The sequence below is a fragment of the Plutella xylostella genome, chromosome 15 (genome assembly GCF_932276165.1).
Source record: "Plutella xylostella chromosome 15, ilPluXylo3.1, whole genome shotgun sequence".
NCBI lineage: Eukaryota > Metazoa > Arthropoda > Insecta > Lepidoptera > Plutellidae > Plutella > Plutella xylostella.
The window spans coordinates 8,621,147-8,642,425 of record NC_063995.1 but is presented as its reverse complement, the minus strand read 5'-3'; the positions used below and the strand labels follow the sequence as shown (position 1 = coordinate 8,642,425).

At 38.6% G+C, this 21,279-nt stretch overlaps 2 protein-coding genes across 3 annotated transcripts in view; one reads left to right on the top strand and one right to left on the bottom strand.

Moving 5' to 3' along the window:
• Positions 1 to 2,015: 2,015 nt before the first annotated feature.
• LOC105386501 (tigger transposable element-derived protein 6-like) lies at positions 2,016 to 4,561 on the bottom strand. Its single transcript, XM_011557072.3, has 2 exons — positions 4,333 to 4,561; positions 2,016 to 4,089 (listed from the first exon to the last, which is right to left on the bottom strand). The coding sequence occupies exon 2, from the start codon at positions 4,087 to 4,089 to the stop codon at positions 2,218 to 2,220; it is 1,872 nt and encodes a 623-aa protein (XP_011555374.1). The 5' UTR covers positions 4,333 to 4,561; the 3' UTR covers positions 2,016 to 2,217.
• Positions 4,562 to 5,426: 865 nt separating this feature from the next.
• LOC105386990 (ATP-binding cassette sub-family C member 4) overlaps positions 5,427 to 21,279 on the top strand; it is a 30,789-nt gene continuing 14,936 nt past the window's right edge. The window contains exon 1 of one of the 2 annotated variants that reach the window (XM_038108183.2): positions 5,427 to 5,809. In XM_038108183.2, coding sequence (XP_037964111.2) covers positions 5,586 to 5,809 — 224 coding nt within the window. In that variant the 5' untranslated portion in view covers positions 5,427 to 5,585. The remainder of the gene's footprint in view (positions 5,810 to 21,279) is intronic. The other variant, XM_038108182.2, reaches the window with a different exon arrangement.

Genomic DNA, 21,279 nt, shown 5'->3' with positions numbered 1-21,279 from the left:
CCTTTAAAATAAAACATGCCTCAATACTTATTATGATACAAGCTTGATAAAAGTTACAACAGAAAAACTGCACTTCATTGTCCGCTAATTATATTTAGATCCACTGATGTGACAGCGATCGTAATAGAGTAGTCGTGTTGTGTGGCTTTTCATTTAAAAATACCCCATTGTAGTAATCTCAGCTCAGCTGTTTCATCACATCACACAATCATTCAATTAATAAGGATTTATCATATTTTTTCCTGCAGTCTAGGAAGTGTCGCCGGTCGTACCAATCAGTTAGGTGACATGAATGCTGGAACCAATAAAAAGTGAAATGTACTTACTGCATACCTGACCAATGCTTGGGACAAATTTATCAATGCGAAGATCCGTTATTCGAGAATGCCGAGGGATCAATACGAGGTCGCGGTTTTTTCCAACTGCGAGTACTTACTCTCAATGTGACCAAACACTCGACAACACTGACTGAAGTACTCATATATGGGTACATGCTCATAGGACCGGACTATGCGCGTCACGCTACGCTACATTACACTCTTGGATCAAAACAAATGTGTATGCAAACCATCATCAATGGTGTTACAATGAACGGGCACTATCAGATATATTATAACTGTGATAACAATAATATTGTAGAATACATTATGAAATAGGTTACTTTTACAACCCGTATAAGCTGTTGGGAATAGTGTGCTCCATGACAGTAACGTGATATAAGATGCTAAACGGAATCCAGGAAAATAAATTTAGGCTCAAAAAACATCAGCCAAGGATCACCGGTTCTCATAGAATCATGCAGATACTTAACGTTCGAAAGACGACAAAGTAACGAAGACGAGAGATGCAAGTGTTTATCATGTGAGAGACAACGACCCATAGAATCAAATATTACCTAAGGGCGTGTACACGTATAAAATATTATGCTAACAGCACTGATCTGTCAGTTTATACTTATTATAGCTGAACCATCGTAGTGTCTTTCCCTCTGTAGCCGAACCAGCGTCAGCTTTTCAAGCGCTGAATGAAAACCTCAGCACTTCAGCGTCACTTCAGCGCGTGGAGTTAGGCAGTACGTACCTACATATTAATAAAGTGTATTTGCATCAGCAATAGAAGCCAGTGTTCTACGTGTATACGCCCTAACACCGCCACTAGACTTGTCGATAAACTGTTATTGTGTGGATGTATTGTGACAATTGTAGCCGCCGCACAGACTACAGGCGTCTACTCGATGACCCCGCCACTTCCCCGCCGCCGCCGATCGCCGAACACAACAATACCGATCTGATTATTGAGATCACATGTCCACGGAACGTGGCTTAATTTACATCGGATTATCCAAGTTAACATGAAGCCAGATGATGAACGGTTTTGCATGTGTATAGAATGTAATTTTTTGTGTCCACAATCAATTTTCCATACCGGAAATGCACAAAGCACATTTTTGAGTCATTTTGAGTATTTATGTTTTTTTCGTTCAGTTTATCCAGGAGATCTCCTGGATTAACTTAATTTGTCGAGCTTTTGCACTCTGCATATTTTAGTAATCTCTCTCCCAATTTGTATAATTAATTAATGCTTAAACTTGTGTAAGCATAAACTTCCAACAACATCTAATTTATGAAGCCAAAGTTTAAGTTTAAAATGCGCCATTCATTCTCATTGCAGCGACATTCGAGATCGAAAAAATATAGAAAAACAAGTCTAAGTACCTATGTACTGTCGTGTACTCGTCTACTCTTGATGAGTCACATGCAGTTTCGCTTTAGCCAGATCTTATATGTAAGTATTAAGCGCCAGTTCTACAAGTTGCGGACCAGTTCTACATAATCTGTGGACCAGTTGGAGAAAAGGCTCGCTAAGATAATTTCTGTAATTAAAAATAAGCAAAAGCGCATGATTAGGTGGCCACTCGACAGTTGCCAGGTCTTGATGATTGAGCTTTGATGGGAGTGAACGCAGTAGGGTAAAAGAGGGTAATGGGGGTCACTTAAGCGAGAACTCAAATAAAATTTTAATTAAAAAGAAAGTATTTATTATAACTGCGTACTATCATAATTTGCTTATTAAACTATCATTAGAAATCAATTTCAGTCACTTTGGCAGTCAACTTTGGAAATTATAAGAGTTAAAAAAAAAAACAGATTTGACTCCCATTACACCAACGTAGGGGTAATGGTGATCACCCTGGGGGCAATTGGAGTCAAATAAAATCTAGCATACGTCGCAAACATAACCTTCAGCTGACTCCCATCCAGTGCACTCCGCGTGAGCCCATAGTCCACACGAGGTACACCTGTACCACATCTCGTTGTTTCTTCCGAATTCGTCGCATACTAGGCATCTGTTCCCAGCATCTTCTGCGTCATCATCCTCATCGTCCTGGCATAAGTCGTCAGTGCCAACATCTGATACAGAAGTTTCGTTCTGTTCTTGTAATACTTGGCGCTTTGCCTTTTCAGGACCCTTCTTCTGTACTTTAGTCTTTTTTCCTTGTCCTTTACCTTTCCATGTTTTCTCTTTTTCTTTACCTCCTTTTTTCTTCATTTTATTAATTTCCTTTTCTAACAGATTTTCTTTTTGTGGCGTTGAAGTTAAAATTGTAGCGTGTTGCTTCTTTCGGCCCTGTCTTGTTTTAATAACAGATGCTTTCTCGGGCATTTTTATTAAATCATGCAATACACTAGATTGATTAGACGTGCCAGGAACTTGTGGTACAACATCTGATTCAGAATCAAGTGGGACTTCTTGGTTAGACATCATAAGATCTAGTGAAACAATTTGTGTTGACGTGCTCGGAACTGGCGAGTCTTCTTTTGATGTACTGGGAATCACACAGGCAGCTGCGAGAGATTCATTGCAGTCTTCGATTACAACGGTCTCAGATTGGAGAGTTTCTGCAGCGAGAAAATCTTCTTCTGTGAATACCTCCGGATTTAGTGGAAATATTCCAGTTGATCTAAACCCCGATTCTCCTTTACTAATAGAAGCAACATTATTAAATGCTTTCCTCACCAAGGACGCTACGTCGTAAGGGGTTATCTTTTCTGCTAGATGGCTTTTCAAAAACAAGTCACATTCTTTTTTGTACGCCATTTTGAGAGGGCCAAAAAAAGAAACGTCAAGAGGCTGCATTCTATGAGACGTGTGTGGTGGAAGAGACAACATATGAATGTGATTGGACTTGCAATATTCGTAGACGGAAAGAGAAATGTGACTAGCATGGTTGTCTAGTATTAAAAGGATGGGTTCATCTGCAGACGGTTTAGCGTGCTGTTTAAAATGCGCCAACCATTCAAGAAAGAGATGTTCGTTGATCCATCCGTTGTCTGAACATTTGTAAAGCGCGCCTGCTGGACCATCCTTCTCAAGTAGTGGAGTCATCCTTTTTCTAGGGAAGATAAACATAGGTGGAATGTACCCCCCAGCACTGCTCATAGCACACAACAAGGTGATGTTTTTTCCTCTCTCCCAACTGGTAATAGATCCTACTCTCTTCTGTCCTTTTGCAGCTAAAATTTTTCCCGGTGTTTGAACCGTTGAAATACCGGTTTCATCGCAATTATAAATATTTTTTTGGACGAATTTGTGTTTTTCCATCAGCTGCCCAAGTAGCTCAAAGAACAGACTTACCTCTGTTTTATTAAAGGCCGTGATTCTGTTTATGCTGGTCGCTTCCGGTTTTCTAATAGAAATGTTATTTCTAGCCATAAAAGCATGCAACCAATCGCGTCCAGCCATTTTTGAAGCTTGATTAAAATTATGCTTCACATTTAATTTTTCAGCATATTCGAAAGCGACTCTTCTGATTTGATTAGCAGTACAACCGTAGAAAATATTTGCCATTTTCTTCACCAAGTTTGCTAGCTCGGCTTCTTGCTCACGACTAAAGACAGTGAATCGTCCTAGATGTGGTGCTAAGGTAGAACCTTTTTTTATCCTCTTCTGAAGGCTTGAAAAAGGGATTCCCATTACTTTAGCAGCATTTCTTATAGAAGAACCGCCATCAATGAGTCGTATAGCTTTATTTAGGCTATCAGGAGACCAGGAAGCCTTTTCAGTTGTCCTGACGCGTACTTTCGGCATCTAGAAATAAATAATAAAAACATGATTCAACAGCAACGCACAGTTGCGGGCAATAGTAATCAGTTGTGGGTAATGGGAGTCACCTGACTCTCATTACCCACAACTACACTAATGAGTAAAAAATAAAAATAAAAAAAAACTTTAATACACTGATATAATCTGAACTGCACATCACAATTTGAAACGTCTAACTAAGTAAGTGTAAATGTCATAACCGCATACTGCAAGATATTTGGTACTTACCTTCTAATTTGCATTTACGAAAAATTACATCAGCGGAGCGCAAAAACAAAACACGGTCGTCTCTCAGTGGCGCGAGCGCGGACTGGCACGAGCCGTTCGTGGCTGCGCGGGGGCCCGAAGCGGGGGGTGAGGAAGCTGTTTACGCGTCGGTCTCATGTTTGGTTTCGTGGTGGTGTGGGTGACTCCCATTGCCCGCTGACTCCCATTACCCTACTCTCCCCTACAGTCACGGATAGCTAGGAGGATATTTCAGGTACCTACTTACTTATACAATATTTATCGATATGTTTTAGAAAAGTTACAAAGGTTAGATGAGATCTTTTTCAAGTTTTTTGTAAATAATCTGCCTAGTAATTATTATGATGTACGGTGGCCTGCGCCTAAAAGTATACAGGCGGAGTTTTTAAAATAGCGATCTCAAGCTCACATGCTGCTCAAGCACATCCACATAAACACCGCTGCTACACACATCACAAACAACACGTCCCCAGATTTATAACAGATGTAGCTGGTCCTTTCATCATCAGGGATCGCTATTTTACAAACTCCGCCTGTATACTTTTAGGCGCAGGCCACCGTACATTATTACTACAAATCTATCACGTAAGACAGTTTGAATAAGTTACTTTAAATATTTTTGTTCATTTTAAATATATTTATTCATACACTCAAAAATATTCGCTTAATTTGCAGTAGTCCCATCTTTACATCCTGGTTTCTTCAAGCTCTCTGATGTAGACCGAGCGGACAGGACAGTGAGGATAAGTTGACAGCCTAGAAGCGGTAACGGGGCGACGACGACGCCTATAGATCTATACAAACACGGCCGGCGCATGGCACTGCGAGGCACACTCGTTCCATATGCTTAATAGGTTTATTTCTGACTGCCAAGTGAATAAACAGCTTACAAGTAAAAAGCTGCATTGATTCCTGGTATTAGAAAAGTAGATACACTTAGTACATAATCAAAAAGTATGTGGAGGGACGGAGCGGTGGCGCCGCCGCGCCGCTCGGCTTCATATAAACTGGCGGGCGGGGTGCGCGCGCCAGCCAGTAGGACGCAGGTGAGCGCTCGCATCGTTTGTTCGCAAGCGCACGCGCACGCGGCCCCGCGCCCCCCGCCGCCCCCGCCGCCCGACCGCCCCGCACCATGCTGGTTCGCGCTCCGCACCCACACTCCTGATACAGTGACGATAGACGTGGACTAAACCTTCAGTTTTATATTTAGTTGTAGTTTCAAAAACACATTCAAAATGGTGAGTGGTAATAAGGACCCGTGCGACCCCGTGAAAGTGCCGCCGCGCCACCGGGACAAGAAGACCAACAACTACGAGAGGGCCAACTTCCTGACGCGGACCTGGTTCGTGTGGATGATGCCCACCTTCTGGCGAGGGTACAAGCGGGACCTGTACGACGCCGACCTCACCAAGCCCAAGGAGAGCCACCTGTCCGACAAACTGGGAGATCGACTTGAAAAGTGAGTCCAACTTCTTCTTAGAGTGTCGGTGACAAACACTTTAGAGCTACAGAAAGGTTTGTCACCATGATGAAAGGATTAGCCACTCAGCGTCCATACATAAGCCCCGTGAGTCAAACTGAATCTTCAGTTATAAATAACTTTAACTAACATCTATTATGTGTATTTTTAAACAATAACATAAATGGTAGGTAGGCAGGTAGTTTTAGGAAAAGAAACCAAACAAAGAAAAATGTTAAGTAGGTACTAAAATTTGTAAATCTCAGTTAAACAAGAATCAATTTACACTACACGACCTTTAACTTAGTGAGGTGCGCTACCAAATCTACCAATACGTAAATTACTAAATTAACAAAAAAGTTGTTTTTTGTACAATACATTGTTTAAAAGGTGTGTTTCATGTTCCTTAGAACCACTGCCTTATGTATGTAGCATTTTCATACCGCCTTGAATAAACGATTTTATATATTTCTTATTTAAAAAATGTTTAAGTGGAAAAATCTGTAAAGCCCGTTGAAAAAAAGGAATTACTTCAAGTAACTAGTTCCTTTTTAAATAAATTGAAATGCTTAAAAACATTAGAAATGCTCGTAATTAAAGGTACCTGCATGCCAACAAACACTATTAATGGATATAAAGAGAGTAGTTACCTGAAGCATTCCTACATATACGAGTATTACATAATAAAATTGTGAGCAACCGAAAATTTGTGAGTATGGTGTATTATGGTACGTTGTTTTGTTACTGTTTCACGTCTAAATAAAATTTACATGAAATTTGCTCTGAATTCTGGATTTAACACATAGGATATCTTTTTATCCCAGAATTCACACGAAAAATCTTTTGAAGGCAAAGCGAAGCTCCCGGGAACAGCAAGGAATTAAATAATTATGTGCCGTCACACATCATGACACTCCATTTGTTAATATTATTTACGTGTTTCAGTACCTGTTCAGATAATTTGAAAGTATATAGCTAGTTGAGTGCGTGTGACCTAGACATCGATGTCCCTGCGTAGTTATAGTTTCAATGATCATGATCATGTACAATAGGTGACTTCCACAATTAGAACGATTATTATATGATGATGATAAATATAGTAGGTAGGTATATCTTTTGCATTTGCGAATGCAATACTCGATAGCAAAAGCATTTTATAACCTACTAAATATATAAATTGGTCCTTTTTAAATTTTGTACTATGTTATCATGGAACAACGCGGACCCGGGTGTACCCTCTATTTTATTTAAGTAAGTATAAGTTTTTGTAATATTTTCTTTAATGGTGCCAAGCATAACAATTAAATAATGTTTTAAAAATTAGTTCTCTGTAAGTATATTATGAAAAACATATAGGAGGCAGACGAAGTGATAAAGCGATGCTAATGAATAGGCGACGGATCCATCTGTTTTATCTATCTAATTTGCAGGTAACTAAACAACCCTTTTCAAAAAGATAAACAGTGCCGCAAAATATTTTAAACAAGCAAAATACTGATATTAGATAATATGATAAGAATTTAAAGAAATGTTATATCCCATTGATTGGGAGAGCTGCATAGGAAAAACATTTCCACGGAAAAGGCGATGCAAAACTCGCGTGAAAATATTGTTTGAAACTGTGACTTATGTTGATATATTTTTTAGCGGGGGACACAGATATTTATTTACTATTCAATATAAAAATAAACTTATAATTAATGATGCGCTTTTTAATGATAAATCATTATCATACTTGGCGTATCTATCAAAGGAGACAAATAGAAAGAATAGAGCCATAATATAGGTAACTTTAGGTCGGTTATCACATCTTACACATACAATCTGGTTTGGGCGAAGTTATGTTAATAACTTTCGCGGAAGTAGATATATACATAATATTGATATTTCTCAATAAAAGAATATTATAGTAAGTGAAAGTTCCATTCAAATGAACCTGCCCAAATTTACGTGGATGGCGCCACAATAGCCATAATAGAAGAAAATTTAGAAAACTGGTTAGGTATTTCCATATAAGTACCAACTTACGTTTGTGCCACTGTGTATTCTACCCACGTAGGTCCTGGACTAACTATAAAAGTGGTTAAAAAAGGGTTTAAAGTAAGTACATTATAATGGGGTAAATGGGTATTCTACTTTACAAACACTTTTATACTACAACTTTTGAATTTCTCGAAAAAAAATGTTCTCTGTGTAAATTTTTATGTCACGTGACTTTTTTATTATATAGAGAATAGATAATTATTTATTCACGAATATCCAAAAGTCTGTACACGTATAACCTACCGTCATAAGAAGTGAAACTGAGATTCACATTATGTATCTATATTTACAAGTATTTCGTGTAGGAATTGATCTTGCGGTGGTGGAAAATCCCATATACCTACGACATATAATTATGTATGTATATAAGAACCTCGTATCAAATCCGTACATCGTATATAACATAAGTAATGTCAAATAAATTTTAACCTGCACACATCGCGTACCCACACTGCACCGACTAATAGTGATACGAAATAATCCTATTTAATATAATTCAAACCGCACTGAGTTTGTGTTGTAAGTTACTTGCTAAATACGCACATAAATTTATACAACTATTCAGTAATTGTAACAATTAAATATGTTTGTATTTAGTAAAACTCGATATAATTATGTACACATGGTCCCATGTGTATTGTATTTACGTGGTATTTACAATAACTAGATTTACATACAGAGATTAGTAGCTGATCTTTAGAAACAATTAGATTTTTTTACCATTTGACGTTTATTACTGTACAGCTAAGTATTCAATTAGGGTTGTATTGTAACTAGCCTGTATAGGTACTATACCAAACTCTGTGTATGTGAGTATTACTTAATCATTATAATAATGGAGAGCCAAGGTTCAAACCACAAGTAGATAGCATCTCTTGCAATAATGCCTACGAGCTATGAGCCTACAGGTAAATTCATCCACTACATACCAAGCACGTTAAAAAGTATGTCAATACCATCGATAATCATAAGTTTCTGACTACAGTGAACACATTCTGCTTTGACCATAACGACGACGGTAATTACAGTATCTAACCTATGCAGGTACTTTGCAGATGCTTGAGCAAATGCATTATATGGAAGTACTGGGTAGTCTTTTAACACAGTGTACGTACGTAATGTACATGATCAAGCCTAGTCAAATTATTACCTATTTAGGTAGTTCATACATTTTATTTACATAGATCACGTGACTCAGTTGCATAAGTGAATTAAATAAAAACCTCATTTCTTTTTAGCTGATATTTTTAGTAAGTATGTCGGGTATGTCGACGACCGAATGGCATAGTGGTTAGTGACCCTGACTACTGAGCCGAAGGTCCCGGGTTCGATTCCCGGCTGGTGCAGATATTTGTTTAAAGACAAATATTTGTACTCGGGTCTTGGGTGTTGATATTTATATTTAGTATCTATCTATCGATGTATTTGTGTAGATATATCAGCTGTCCGACACCCATAACACAGGTTCTGCCTAGCTTGGGGTCGGATGGCCGTGTGTGAGATGTCCCCACATATTTATTAAGTATTTATTTATTTATGTTAAACTGCCTTTTTCATCACTATTTTACACAGACCATTCCAAAAAAGTAAAATATAAGTAGGGGAAAAGGGGTAGTAACTGGCCACTTAAGCACCTTGGCCACTTTACGTGTGTGCTCCATCTAAATGCATGATCTGATTTAGGTGATTTATATATCTAATGATTCACTAGATCCTGTTGATTGTTTTTTTGATCATTTTGATAATCAATAAGAACTATTTATTTAAATATCTTTATTTAAATGAAAACTATCACTTTTGTGTAGTAACTGGCCACAAATTTTAGTAACTGGCCCACTTATTTTGCAGTAACTGGCCACCTAATATAATTAACTAAAATGACAAGTTTTAACCTTATAACTACTGCAAACATTATAAAAAACCTATTATAATGAATGTGTTATGACGTAGTATATGTGTTAACACTTAATAATGAGAAATACCTTATATTTCTTAACAAATAAACAGTTCATCGTCATCATTACGTTCTTGAACTAATTTTAAGATTGTATAAAATACAACTTGCTACATACAACGCACGGACACTGAGAGAGGACGAGAAGATGGTGTAACACGAGGTAGATCTCGGCAAAAAAATAAGGGCATCTTAGGGCTATCGGAGAGCGGTGGTAGCTCAGTCGGGTAAGCGCCCGCTTCTCACGCCAGAGATGCGGGTTCGAATCCCGGTGCTGACATGTACCAATTAGTTCTTTTAACTTAAGTACAATGTATACCATCACTCTTACGGTGAAGGAAAACATCGTGAGGAAACCTGCATGTCTAGATTTTGCACATCTAGATATGTGATCCCACCAACCCGCAGTGGAATGCCAGCATGGTGGGAAATGGTCCAAGCTTAGAAAGGCAGTTTAGACCTTGGGGATATGCACAAAGGTTCCATTCGAGGGAGCCAGGTGCAGGCACTGACACCCCCACACAGAATAGAATAGAATAGGTCTATCGGAAACCCTTAGAGAGGGGCACGATAGCCCTGAAGTCTGGCCACATGCTCTACCGTCGGGAGGGTAACAAACTGTCCCAAGGTGGCGTAGGATTTCTTGTCAACAAGACCCTTGTCAGCAACGTAGTGGAGATCAGTAGTGTGTCGAATCTGGTAGCGTACCTTGTACTCAAACTAACCGAGAGGGATTCCTTGAAGGTCGTACAGGTATATGCACCAACCTCGACACACTCTGACACAGAAGTCGAAGCAGTATAGTTACGAAGATATCTCTAGGGCTATCAAGTGTACTGCTAAGACCCAATACACCATTGTGATGGGGGACTTCAACGCCAAAGTGGGAGTACAAGAATGCAAAGAATTGAGGGTAGGACCCCATGGCTTTAGTAGCAGAAATCGGAGAGGGCAAATTCTTGTTGACTTCCTCGAATGAGACAGATCAGAATGGCTGTACTTGATGAATTCTTTCTATGAGAAACATCCCCGGAGGAAGTGAACATGGTCAAGCCCCGATGGTGTAGGACGAAAAATGAAATCGACTTAATTATGACTGACAAGCGGCACATATTCAGAGATGCCTCAGTGATCAATAGATTTTAACTGAAGTGGGAGTGATCACCGACTCCTTGGAGGCACTCTGAATATCAACTTCAAGCTGGAGAGAAGACGACTGATGAAGCAGGCCCTTCGTCCCACGCTGCACCAAATTGAAGTTGGCATGGCAACACCAGCTTCCAAAGAGAACAACAGAGCCGATTCGAATCGCTGCTAACCACTACGGATATTGACGAGGATACAGTCCAAATAGTGAAGACTGTTTGTGGGCTGGGCCACCATTATCTTGAAGAGATTTTAGCATATATCCTGAAACATAAAATAGTTCTCAGTAACTGGCCATGTAGTAACTGGCCACTAGAATACCTATGCCAGTTACTACTAAATATTGAACGATTTTTACAAAATTTATACCACAGAAAATGCTATTTAAAACCAAGCTGTATTTTAAGTTAATTTACTTGCAAGTAGCAAATTGGGGTAACTGGCATAGGGGGGCCAGTTACTAAAAATACTATAAAACTGGAACCAGTAACTGGCCAAGACGAAAAATGCAATAAAAAATCAAATTAAGGATTAAATCAGTACAAATTATGATTGCTTAGCTCAAAATCTATCGTTGTCACTATTTAAAGTCACTCACAGAAGCTGGGGACAAAAAATATCGCCTCTCGAAATAATGTCTTCGCTTAACGTTTTCTTAGCGCACAACCATTTTATCAGACGCACTGTCGCCGACTGTCAGAAAATTGCGGGTATTTTGAAGACCAATCCTTCAAGCGGAATGAGTGTGAACTAAAATGAACGACAACTTACTAATGGTTAGTGTCAAGCCGTAACAGATGGCGTGCTGTCATCGTGTTTCTTATTTTAGGCGAATAAAAAGCTGTGTGGCCAGTTATTGGGGGTGGCCAATTTCACCAGTGTTTACCCTACTAAGGTATAGCGAAGACGGTCCAACGCCAACTAAGCAATTGATCTTTATTCGCGTATAATGGTGCGACTAGGTTTTTTTGATACAGAGTGAAACTTTATTACAATCTATGTTCCCCCATGCTCGTGGCTCACCATACTCAGGCACAACAAGGTCAGAAAAACTAGACTCCAGTTCCCTTTGCCTTAGGCTGGATCTATTTATAAGCTAACATGGCTAGCCGGGTGCATTTACCCCTGGGAGCCACATTTTTTACTAAAGAATAAACTTTTATGATGGCACAGCAGCTACTATTTTTAGCTCAGTCATTAGCTACAAACTAGATTGCTGGATAGGAGCGTAACTACATAATGCAGAGAAAAAAGTTGAAGCCTTCATGTAAAATGGATACACATAGGTAACTGCCTCGAATTAGACTTACCATGTTTTTGTTTAATTATTATTCAAGACTAGTTTTTATTTTCTTTCAGTTTCCTCTCAGCTTTACTTATCAGTTGTAGGATTCAACACTTAATGGCCACAATGACAAACGAAATAATATAAATACTATTACCTAATCAATATAATTACTTACTTTGACTTGTACAACTCACAAAGTTATTGAATCAGCTGCACACCGAATCATTACAATCCAGTAGTTAATAATGAATCAAGGTGCAATTAACTAATGTTTATAAAATAGGGTATTTTACCATACATGTCATCAATATTGAAGTGTGTTGAGCTAATGTCCCGGCTGCAGGGTAATGCCGACACACATTAGCGCGAGATAAAGAACGGGAGAGCAGCCTGGCACGTGATCTCAGATATCTGACTAATCGATTTGAAAACTGGACATTTTAACAGAAACACTTATTCAATTTCAAATATATGTAGCAACAATATCTTAAACACCAAATTCGTGTCATAAAAAAAGCATTAAGATAGAATTTAATTACTTATGTATTGACTATGATGAAACACCGCTAAATGATCTAATAATATGTTAGGCGCAGCGTCGTATATTATGCCGGCGACAGGAGACCTTGTTATCGCTAGGACGCGAAGATATCATCAGATCATCTGTCGTAATTTCCCGTTTGAATATAACTAGAAGAGAGATATAATTAAAAATATCCTTGTTTGCCAATAGTTTAATCCTAAAGATAAAGAGGACGCAGAAAAACTTCTAAACTAACAATGATCGCTAATTATTTACTTAGATAAGTGCTAGTTAATAATCATTAAGGAAACAAAGGAACAGAGGAGTGTTTGCGGAGTGCCTAAATCGTAATGTTATTATTGGAAATTAGTATCATGAAATCACACCTTTTAAAGATATCTCAATGAGGTGCGAATCACTCACATTGCCAATTTGTGGTCTCTGCTGCGTTGTGCTTCTTTACTTTGCGTATATTTTTTGCACTTAACAAATTAATATTAATATGATAACAAGATTCTAGTTAAATGACTGATATCATTGTTTGTTTATCCTGAAAATACCTCAAAAACATTGGAAAATCCAAATAACTGTTAAAATTATTTAAGTACTTACTAATGTAAATTTAAAATAAGAAGATGATTCATTTGCTGAAATTAACTTGTACAAGCAAAGCATTGAATTGACATATCTGCCGAAGAACCGATAACCGTTGGTTTCGTTGAGTTCTCGTAACATACACACTGTTCAACGCACCGAACCAATAAACTTTTTTTTTTTTTTTTCTAAATGAAACCTATTTACTGAAGTCGGCCATAAGGGACTTATTCAGCTTTACCCTAACTGTGGGGGAGGCGCCGATAGGCGCCTTCACCAAGTACCGAACCAATAAACAGATGGTGACCAGTAATATATATGTCAATGATGGTGACGTGCCGCCGGGGGCAGGCAGTGCATTCAGTGAAACACTGGAGCGCTGCTTCGGACAGTCCTACATCTAGCATTTTTGGACGTCAACGTCGTTTAACGTGGAGTGTAGCTGGCAAGAGGACCATAGCTTTAAAAAAGCGATACTGTGCTGCTGCGACAACCATGCACGACTCTACCTCGTTCCATTAAACGTACCAGTGGCAAAAGAAGATACTTCGTATTTCATCAAGCAAGAGTATCCCACCAGAAACGCCAACAGTTTAGTACATTCGGCATCCTGACCAGCTAACCGGAGTTCCTGGTAATTGTGATTATACGAGGCTCATTGGTTAATGGCGAAGACGCTTCGATAACTGTTACGCAGCTACTGACAGGAACCGGACTACCATTATTAACCAATTCAACGACACTAGTCCACATCGTCCATCAAATATCCACAGCACTCGCGACCTTACTACCCAAGAAATTAGCACCTAATTCGTAATGTGAAATAAGTGTGTGCCGAAACGTCACCGAGCGACGAACTTTAGACCCGCTTCTCGGAGATAGGCAGTATGAGGTAGGTATCTCACGGAAATATGTTAAAACACGTTCTGTAGTAAAACTTTCAAGCCATTAAGTTTTCTATAGTTGTTCTGCAGCTTATTGCATGCGCCAGAAAAGGAGGAAAACCGCTAATACATGGTAAAAGAAGAAAGAATTTAACTATTTTAAAAAACTCAATACAAGTAACTCATTCTTTCTATACCGGCGATACGGTTCGTGACCTAGGTGACTTGCTTGCATCTTGTAATTTACTCTATGACCATTGCCCAAATCACCATCCTTCGGGTTACAGAGCAGCAAGTTTCGCATTTTCGCATAATATGAATACATACTGTATTTAGCTCAGTTAGATATAATTATGCATAAAATATATCAAAACAAGTATCAAATTTATTGAAAATTTACCTGAAACAACTCAGGCATTCACTGAAATGTAATGCCACTCCAGTAGGTATCCAACTTGCCTTGCATTAAATAAATTTCATTTATGAAACTTAATACTTAAAGTTGCTTAAATTTCTTACACCATACTTATTTAAGTTTACAGTTAACTGGTCAGAATACTGAAATATGCTTTTGTGCTTTTTAATTCGTGCTACTTTTTATCATAAAGGCATTTTTTTATAAATTAAAAGTAAAGTATTATTTATTAGTAAAGTACTATTTTCCGTAGACCCCTTGAAAAAATTTAAGATCTGTATTATTCTGTGTTATATAGTAAGTATGTATACTACGACTTTAGTATATTCGTTAATTATTCATCTGCTTGCATATACATGGTATTTATTTATCAAAATGCATTTCACTGGAGCATTTTTGAAAGGGACAGCTGTAGCACATAGGTATAGATTTTTTTTATGTAGCCTGTGTAATGTCCCAGGTATAGTTAATTAATTTAATTCATAATCATTGATAGACCCGGAAAGCAATGGCGCACCGGTACAGCAATGTACTGACTATTGCCTGCTCGTACCGGTTATCGATACTCTCGTAAAAACTCGCCATCACTGAGAGATCTTTGACCTAGTCCTCAATCCGTAGTTTTTTTGGCGTAAAAATAAAAGTAAACATTCATTTTAAAGTCAAGGACTTCAACTTTTCTAGCATCTCATATGTGATATTGTTAGCTGTTATTATGGCGGTGAATAGTGAAAAGAAATGTGTTGAGTGTGCTGAGGGAGTGGCGCGGCGCCGTCCGGTGAGGCTGCCGTTATGTTGGCGAATACCGGGACTTAGCACCCGACATGGCGCCTGGGAACTCGGGACCACTTTCAAATGTTTTTTTCAAATCATTAATTCATTCTACTAAAGATATATCCATAAGGGACCCAATACCATAAGTACAGGGTAAATACAGGCCGTCGCCGCGCCCCCCTGACACAAAGGCCTATACAACACCACGTGAATGGCAACTGAAACAAAACTGTACCTTCACATGTCACACGTTAGGAAGGCAATATCACTTTACTGCTGACTAATACACACTACAGAGTCTGCCAACCTAAAATCTCTCAATTGCCGCTGATTAGATAATTCGATGTGTTTGAGTTCACTATTTTCCTACATTAATACTGATGTGCAGTAGCGAGATGTGACGAGTGCACAAAGGATCGGCTACAGAACACAGAGTGGCTAGACATGACTCACCCAGGGACAACTACAACTCACGAGCTTGTAGCGTGTCTCTTCTAAGAGTTCTAAGCTGTGCTTTGTAGTTGCGGTGCATTTCTAGCGAACTTAATGTTCATTTGCTGGATATTTATATTGAGCAAAGTTTTTCTGACCATTATTCAAGAAGGTAGGTACATACGTTGAACTTCTTCCGAAGAAATCATCATAAATGTAGTCTCAGAATGTAAAATACAATACTTTATTAAGGAAGCTAGTACTGTTATCTATGTATGTAATTAAATAAGTTGATTGAAGGATAGCGATAAAGAAGCTGAGTAAATAAAGGAAGGCTATAGATACGATTGTCTAGCTGATGGGTCTAACAATATCATTAAGATAATCGGTTGATGTAGAAATGCAGCTGGTAATAGGTTGTTGTATGTGCATTGTGTATGAATGAGACAAGCGCGCGCGTCGCACGGTAGCCGTTGACCTCCGCGCCGCCCCGCGCCCCGCGCCCCGCGTCCCGCAGCCTCCTCACATCCCTCCGACTCCTCTTGTCAAAAACCACATCGTCTTCTCAAGTTGCCGGTAACCAGATCTGACTCAAGGCGAGAATCGACACGGACATGATGATTTATGACGGCAAAAGCTTCATGTTTACAATGTTCAATGCCATGCAGTTGCGGTCACTCGCTAACTAAGTATGTCGGATTATTCGTTGGAATCTCTTCCTCTTCAACCGGCGCAGTTCACGGCGAACCGCCATTGGTCCGCGGAGCCTTGGCTTACGCTCCACGCCCATGTCTGTCATTTCGTGGCATCGTAATGAGAGAACGTCACGACCGTGCTGGTCCTTTGCTAATTTAATTCCAGTCAGCTTGATAGCCAGCACTTTTCTCAATAAGTGTACGGTATATCTAGCTATCACATGTCCACCGTACAATAGTTGCATCGCATGACATAACACACTTCCATGTTTTGGCCCGATGCCAGTTTCTGTAAAAGCTCTAACTGGCTTTCCAATTCAAGTTTCTATTTCTCAATACAAACATAAGTTTGCATGCCTCTAAAAGAATTTGAACCGCAATAGCGATATTTAGCAATATGAGATGTTTGAGTGGCGTCTGCATGGAAACTAGTTTGTGGAGAAATTAAGATGGAGGTCGCCGCAAGAGGACAAGGATCTATTTTCTACTCAACACTTTTTATTTAGTTATGCAGATTTCATTGCAGCGCTTCTGCAAGGTTTATTTGGGTAAATGATATCGCTTTATTGAAATACAATCTTTTTAAACCCATTTTCCTCAATATAGTGTTAATGAAATATCTTGGCCGCCTGTGTTGGCTGGGTATGATCAGTGAACGCGGTTGTGGCTGGTTCATGAGCGTCACTTGTTTATTTTTCGCAATTCCTCGAGTGAAGATTCGATGGCTTTTATTATGGATATGAGTTCCTCATTATTTCAAGTTAAATAAAAACGGTATTCGTACTTAATATGAAATACATTACATTTCGATGTATTTAAATAAACAGCAAAAGCTCTAGCGCTTGTTTCTTTGAATTTATTAATAGAGGTGTAATCAATAAAGTTTCCTATTGTCTACATTTGTTTTTGATGAGGTCACTCATATAACGACAACGCCACAAACAAAGAAACCTGCAAGTTATTTTTATTTTGTCGCATTAGCTTTGTGCACTAGTTAGGGCTGTAGATCTATGACACACGGCTGAATTATTTTTTCACACGCTTGAAATAAATACATATAACTACAGGATAAATGCATAGCAGTATTAGTACGCTGCTCTGTTAGGTAAGAAATGGCACTTGCAGCAGCTATCAGTTTAAAGATGTCAGCTCAAGGGACACGCGAACAAACAGCACGCTAACTGATGCAATATTTATAATACCTAATCATAAAATTTATAATTACACAAATTATGTTAAACGGCACTTCATCTCAAAATAAGGACAAGGTGATGGGGCCCACGATGGTTTCTCTAGCTTTACAAAAAACTAACGAACGAGATCTGTCATACAATCGTTACGTTTAAAACATCGAGATAGAGTTGTGGCTGTCGCAGCACCGCTCCGAAAGTTTGTTTTCGTAAGCTAGAGTGGCCCGTGCGGCGACACTCGCATTATACAACGACAGTACCGAGCGCGACCCGGCCCGCGCCGCGGATTGAGTAACTGTTCATTTGTACTTAGGGCTCAGCCGATCCAGTTTACCTTTACCATTATGCTTAAATATGCAAATATACAGACGACCTGTTTAGTTAATGATGTTGAGGAAATAAGATCTGTGTCTGCGGGGACCTTTTACAGTTATCGGGATTTAAGTTTTTTCATTTGCTTTTTTGATCAGTCAATGGCCCTTGACTTGTGTGAGAGCAGCTCGCAAAACAGATGATGGTAGGCGGTAGATCGCAGCGTCAGATACAATAGAGCCTACAGTATGCACTAAGTGCTCAGTGATGTACCAAACACCAGCAGTTTAACAATATATCTTCTGCAATATCCGAGCTAAGAACATCGCAAGGACCAAACTAGCTACGAATCCTCCACCGCACATAACTATAGTGATTGTGCAACTCACACTCGTTCGCTAAACACTCACTCGCGCTGCGTCACGCAGTCACGTGAGCACCAGCCTCGCCTCCTATCAAACACGCTGCTGGCGCATCCCATCCCAAATAGTCCCTCAATTGCCTATTGCTTTCTTTAACTTCATAGCCTCTAGTTAGGGAAGTCTATGCTTGTTAACTATCATTAAGTATGCTTATCGTTAGATGAAAAAACCGGGCTTGCGGTACACGAAGTGTCCACGGTCTTATCGAATACATATTAATTGGTCAGCACTAATTGGGAAGTGCATTAAGGTTTACCGTGATTCATAGTGACATACACATTACAACGATCATAATCTCAAAGTATTTATAACATGGTCGTAAAAAACGTATTATGAAAACATTCAACTTTTATGATAAATGCAGTAAAACGGATGCAATTTATACAGGAATAGCCATAGTATAGGTCGCTGTGTCCCGCCGCGCCGCTATATGTGGCCAACCTGTTTGCACTCCGCGCGATGTGAACTGCGGTATGCAAAAGATACAAAGCAATGAGGAAGTACAGACGTACATTATAAAAGGTTGCAATTATTTACAGACCTCTTTTTATATTTTTCTCATTCCTAAGTTCCCCGACCTTTCTTATTTATGACTTGAAAGTATAATTGGGAATACGCAGTGGGCCGGCCAGTATCTCCGGCGCATCTCGTTGCCGAGTACCGTTCACACAATTTATAAGCCGATCCTCGTTCAAAATCATAAATAAAAACCAAAAACCTTGATTCCTTGTTTAATGATGGTAGAGAATATAATCCGTTCAATCTTAATTAAATCCAAGGTATTTACGTATTGTCTAGATCTCTAGGCTCTTTTATGTTGTACTGACTGAGATTAACGATTTATTTATAACCTACCTTACCACCGGTGTCATTTGCATACTTACCCAATGAAACAAAAGCATACCCACATTCTAGATTCTTGTTAAAAAACCTCAGTGTAGAAGTTGTTTACAATGCAGTCTATACTACAGGTACTTAATCGGTTATCGCTATTTAGCTGTTTAAGGCAGTCTTGGCTTCCGTTCTGTTACTGATTTGATGAACCTATGTAATTTATTTTTAACGAAACCACAATCATTTTAAGAATAATAATTATGATAAAGAAACTTGGATGATGAAAATATAGTAATAGTTGCTCCTACAACTAGCTATCGATTGTGTAAGAGTTGCTGAAGAGCCGAGTCGACAGTGGCACTAACAAAGGAAATAAACCTATTATGAAATTTGTACCTGATATTATCTTAGGAGCAAATTAATAGGTTCCGTTTATAATTATACTGCCTTATTTCATTATACAATTCATCCGGAAAAATTTATTTTTTCTGAACAAAGCTGTACAAAGTATTAACGTATTTATCTTCAGAAATCTATTTTGAATTATATGTACAAGCAAATGATATAAAAGTTCAGCTGCAATTTATTTTTGTGCTATTTTACGGTTTGAAATAAAATTATAGGTTATGAATCAATAACTAACAAGAAGGCACTTACGATAATATTCCAATAACTTGTAATCGTAAATCAGTAGATATTACTTACAACTTATAAGTAAGAAGGGAATTTTCGTAATCAGAAAAACAGAATTGCATAAAGTTACTGTGTGGCACGTGCGGGAGCTTTGCTACGCATTTAAAGCTTTTCTAAGCTTTTAGTAGCCTATCTGTTATTGACGAGTAGAGCGCCTGTTGTCTAAATCCATACAGATAATTAGGTAAGTATTTATATTTACCTATCTATCACAATATTAATGTAAATGCCAAGTTTCCCACTCGCATAAGTCTACTTAATCAAGAGCTTAAGTTTTACACAACGACAAATCAGCCAATAACAGCGCTGCATTATAAAGAAAGGTATTCAAGTTCTGCATAACTTGTGTTCTCAGGTGTGAAACCTAAAGTAGATATGCCGGCAATTTTATTCAATAAGTACCTACTTAGGAATTTACGCTAATAATATAGATAGGTACAACTACAAGGTATTCACAGTACCTATACCGGTTATAAAGTTTATCCTCAGGTCTCAATAGCTTTCACTTGTAGAAGGTATTTTAGCATTTTTGCATAAATTGTTTTAAATCTATCTACAAATACGAATTGGTACATACAATAGTGTGCTTAAAATGTTAACTTATTTTTTTAAGTTATCTATAGGAATACCTATGCTTTCGGCGCACTAGCATTACTAACAAAGCGGGATAATTGGGCGCGGACTGATGCTCAGCCACTGATAAATTATTCCCCTGTTTTTAAGGCGACTAACCCAAGTGTCTAACTAGTTTTTCGGTTTTTCCAAGTGCCTAGTATCATCTTCGTTATGAAATCTATTTATGTTATTGAAGTGTTATTGTACAAAATATTTATTCGGCTCGCCTTGCAAGCGGTGCCAGGACGGCCTTCACGGGGGTCACTAATGCTGACTAACGAACGATCGAGAGCTATCATGCAATCAATAAAATCTATAAAATACAACGAGATCGATACGTGGTTAGAACAGCGCTCGGAAAAACTAAGTTTAGGGGCGCTGCTGCATTAACCGTCTTTGTTTCTTTGTATTAAACGTACGAACTCTCGTTGTTTAGTTTTTCGTAAGCTGTAGTGACCCCGCAGGTGACCGCGCGACCCGCGCCTCCTTGCCTCACCACATTACAACATCTGGAAAAATATGCAAAACATTTATAAGTGTTTAATAAAGATACTTTTACCTGTTTATAAGTTTTGGCTATGAACGTCATCGATACGTAAGATAATCGCGGTAATTCTAGATATACTTACACTGAAATTTATTAAACAATAGACCTA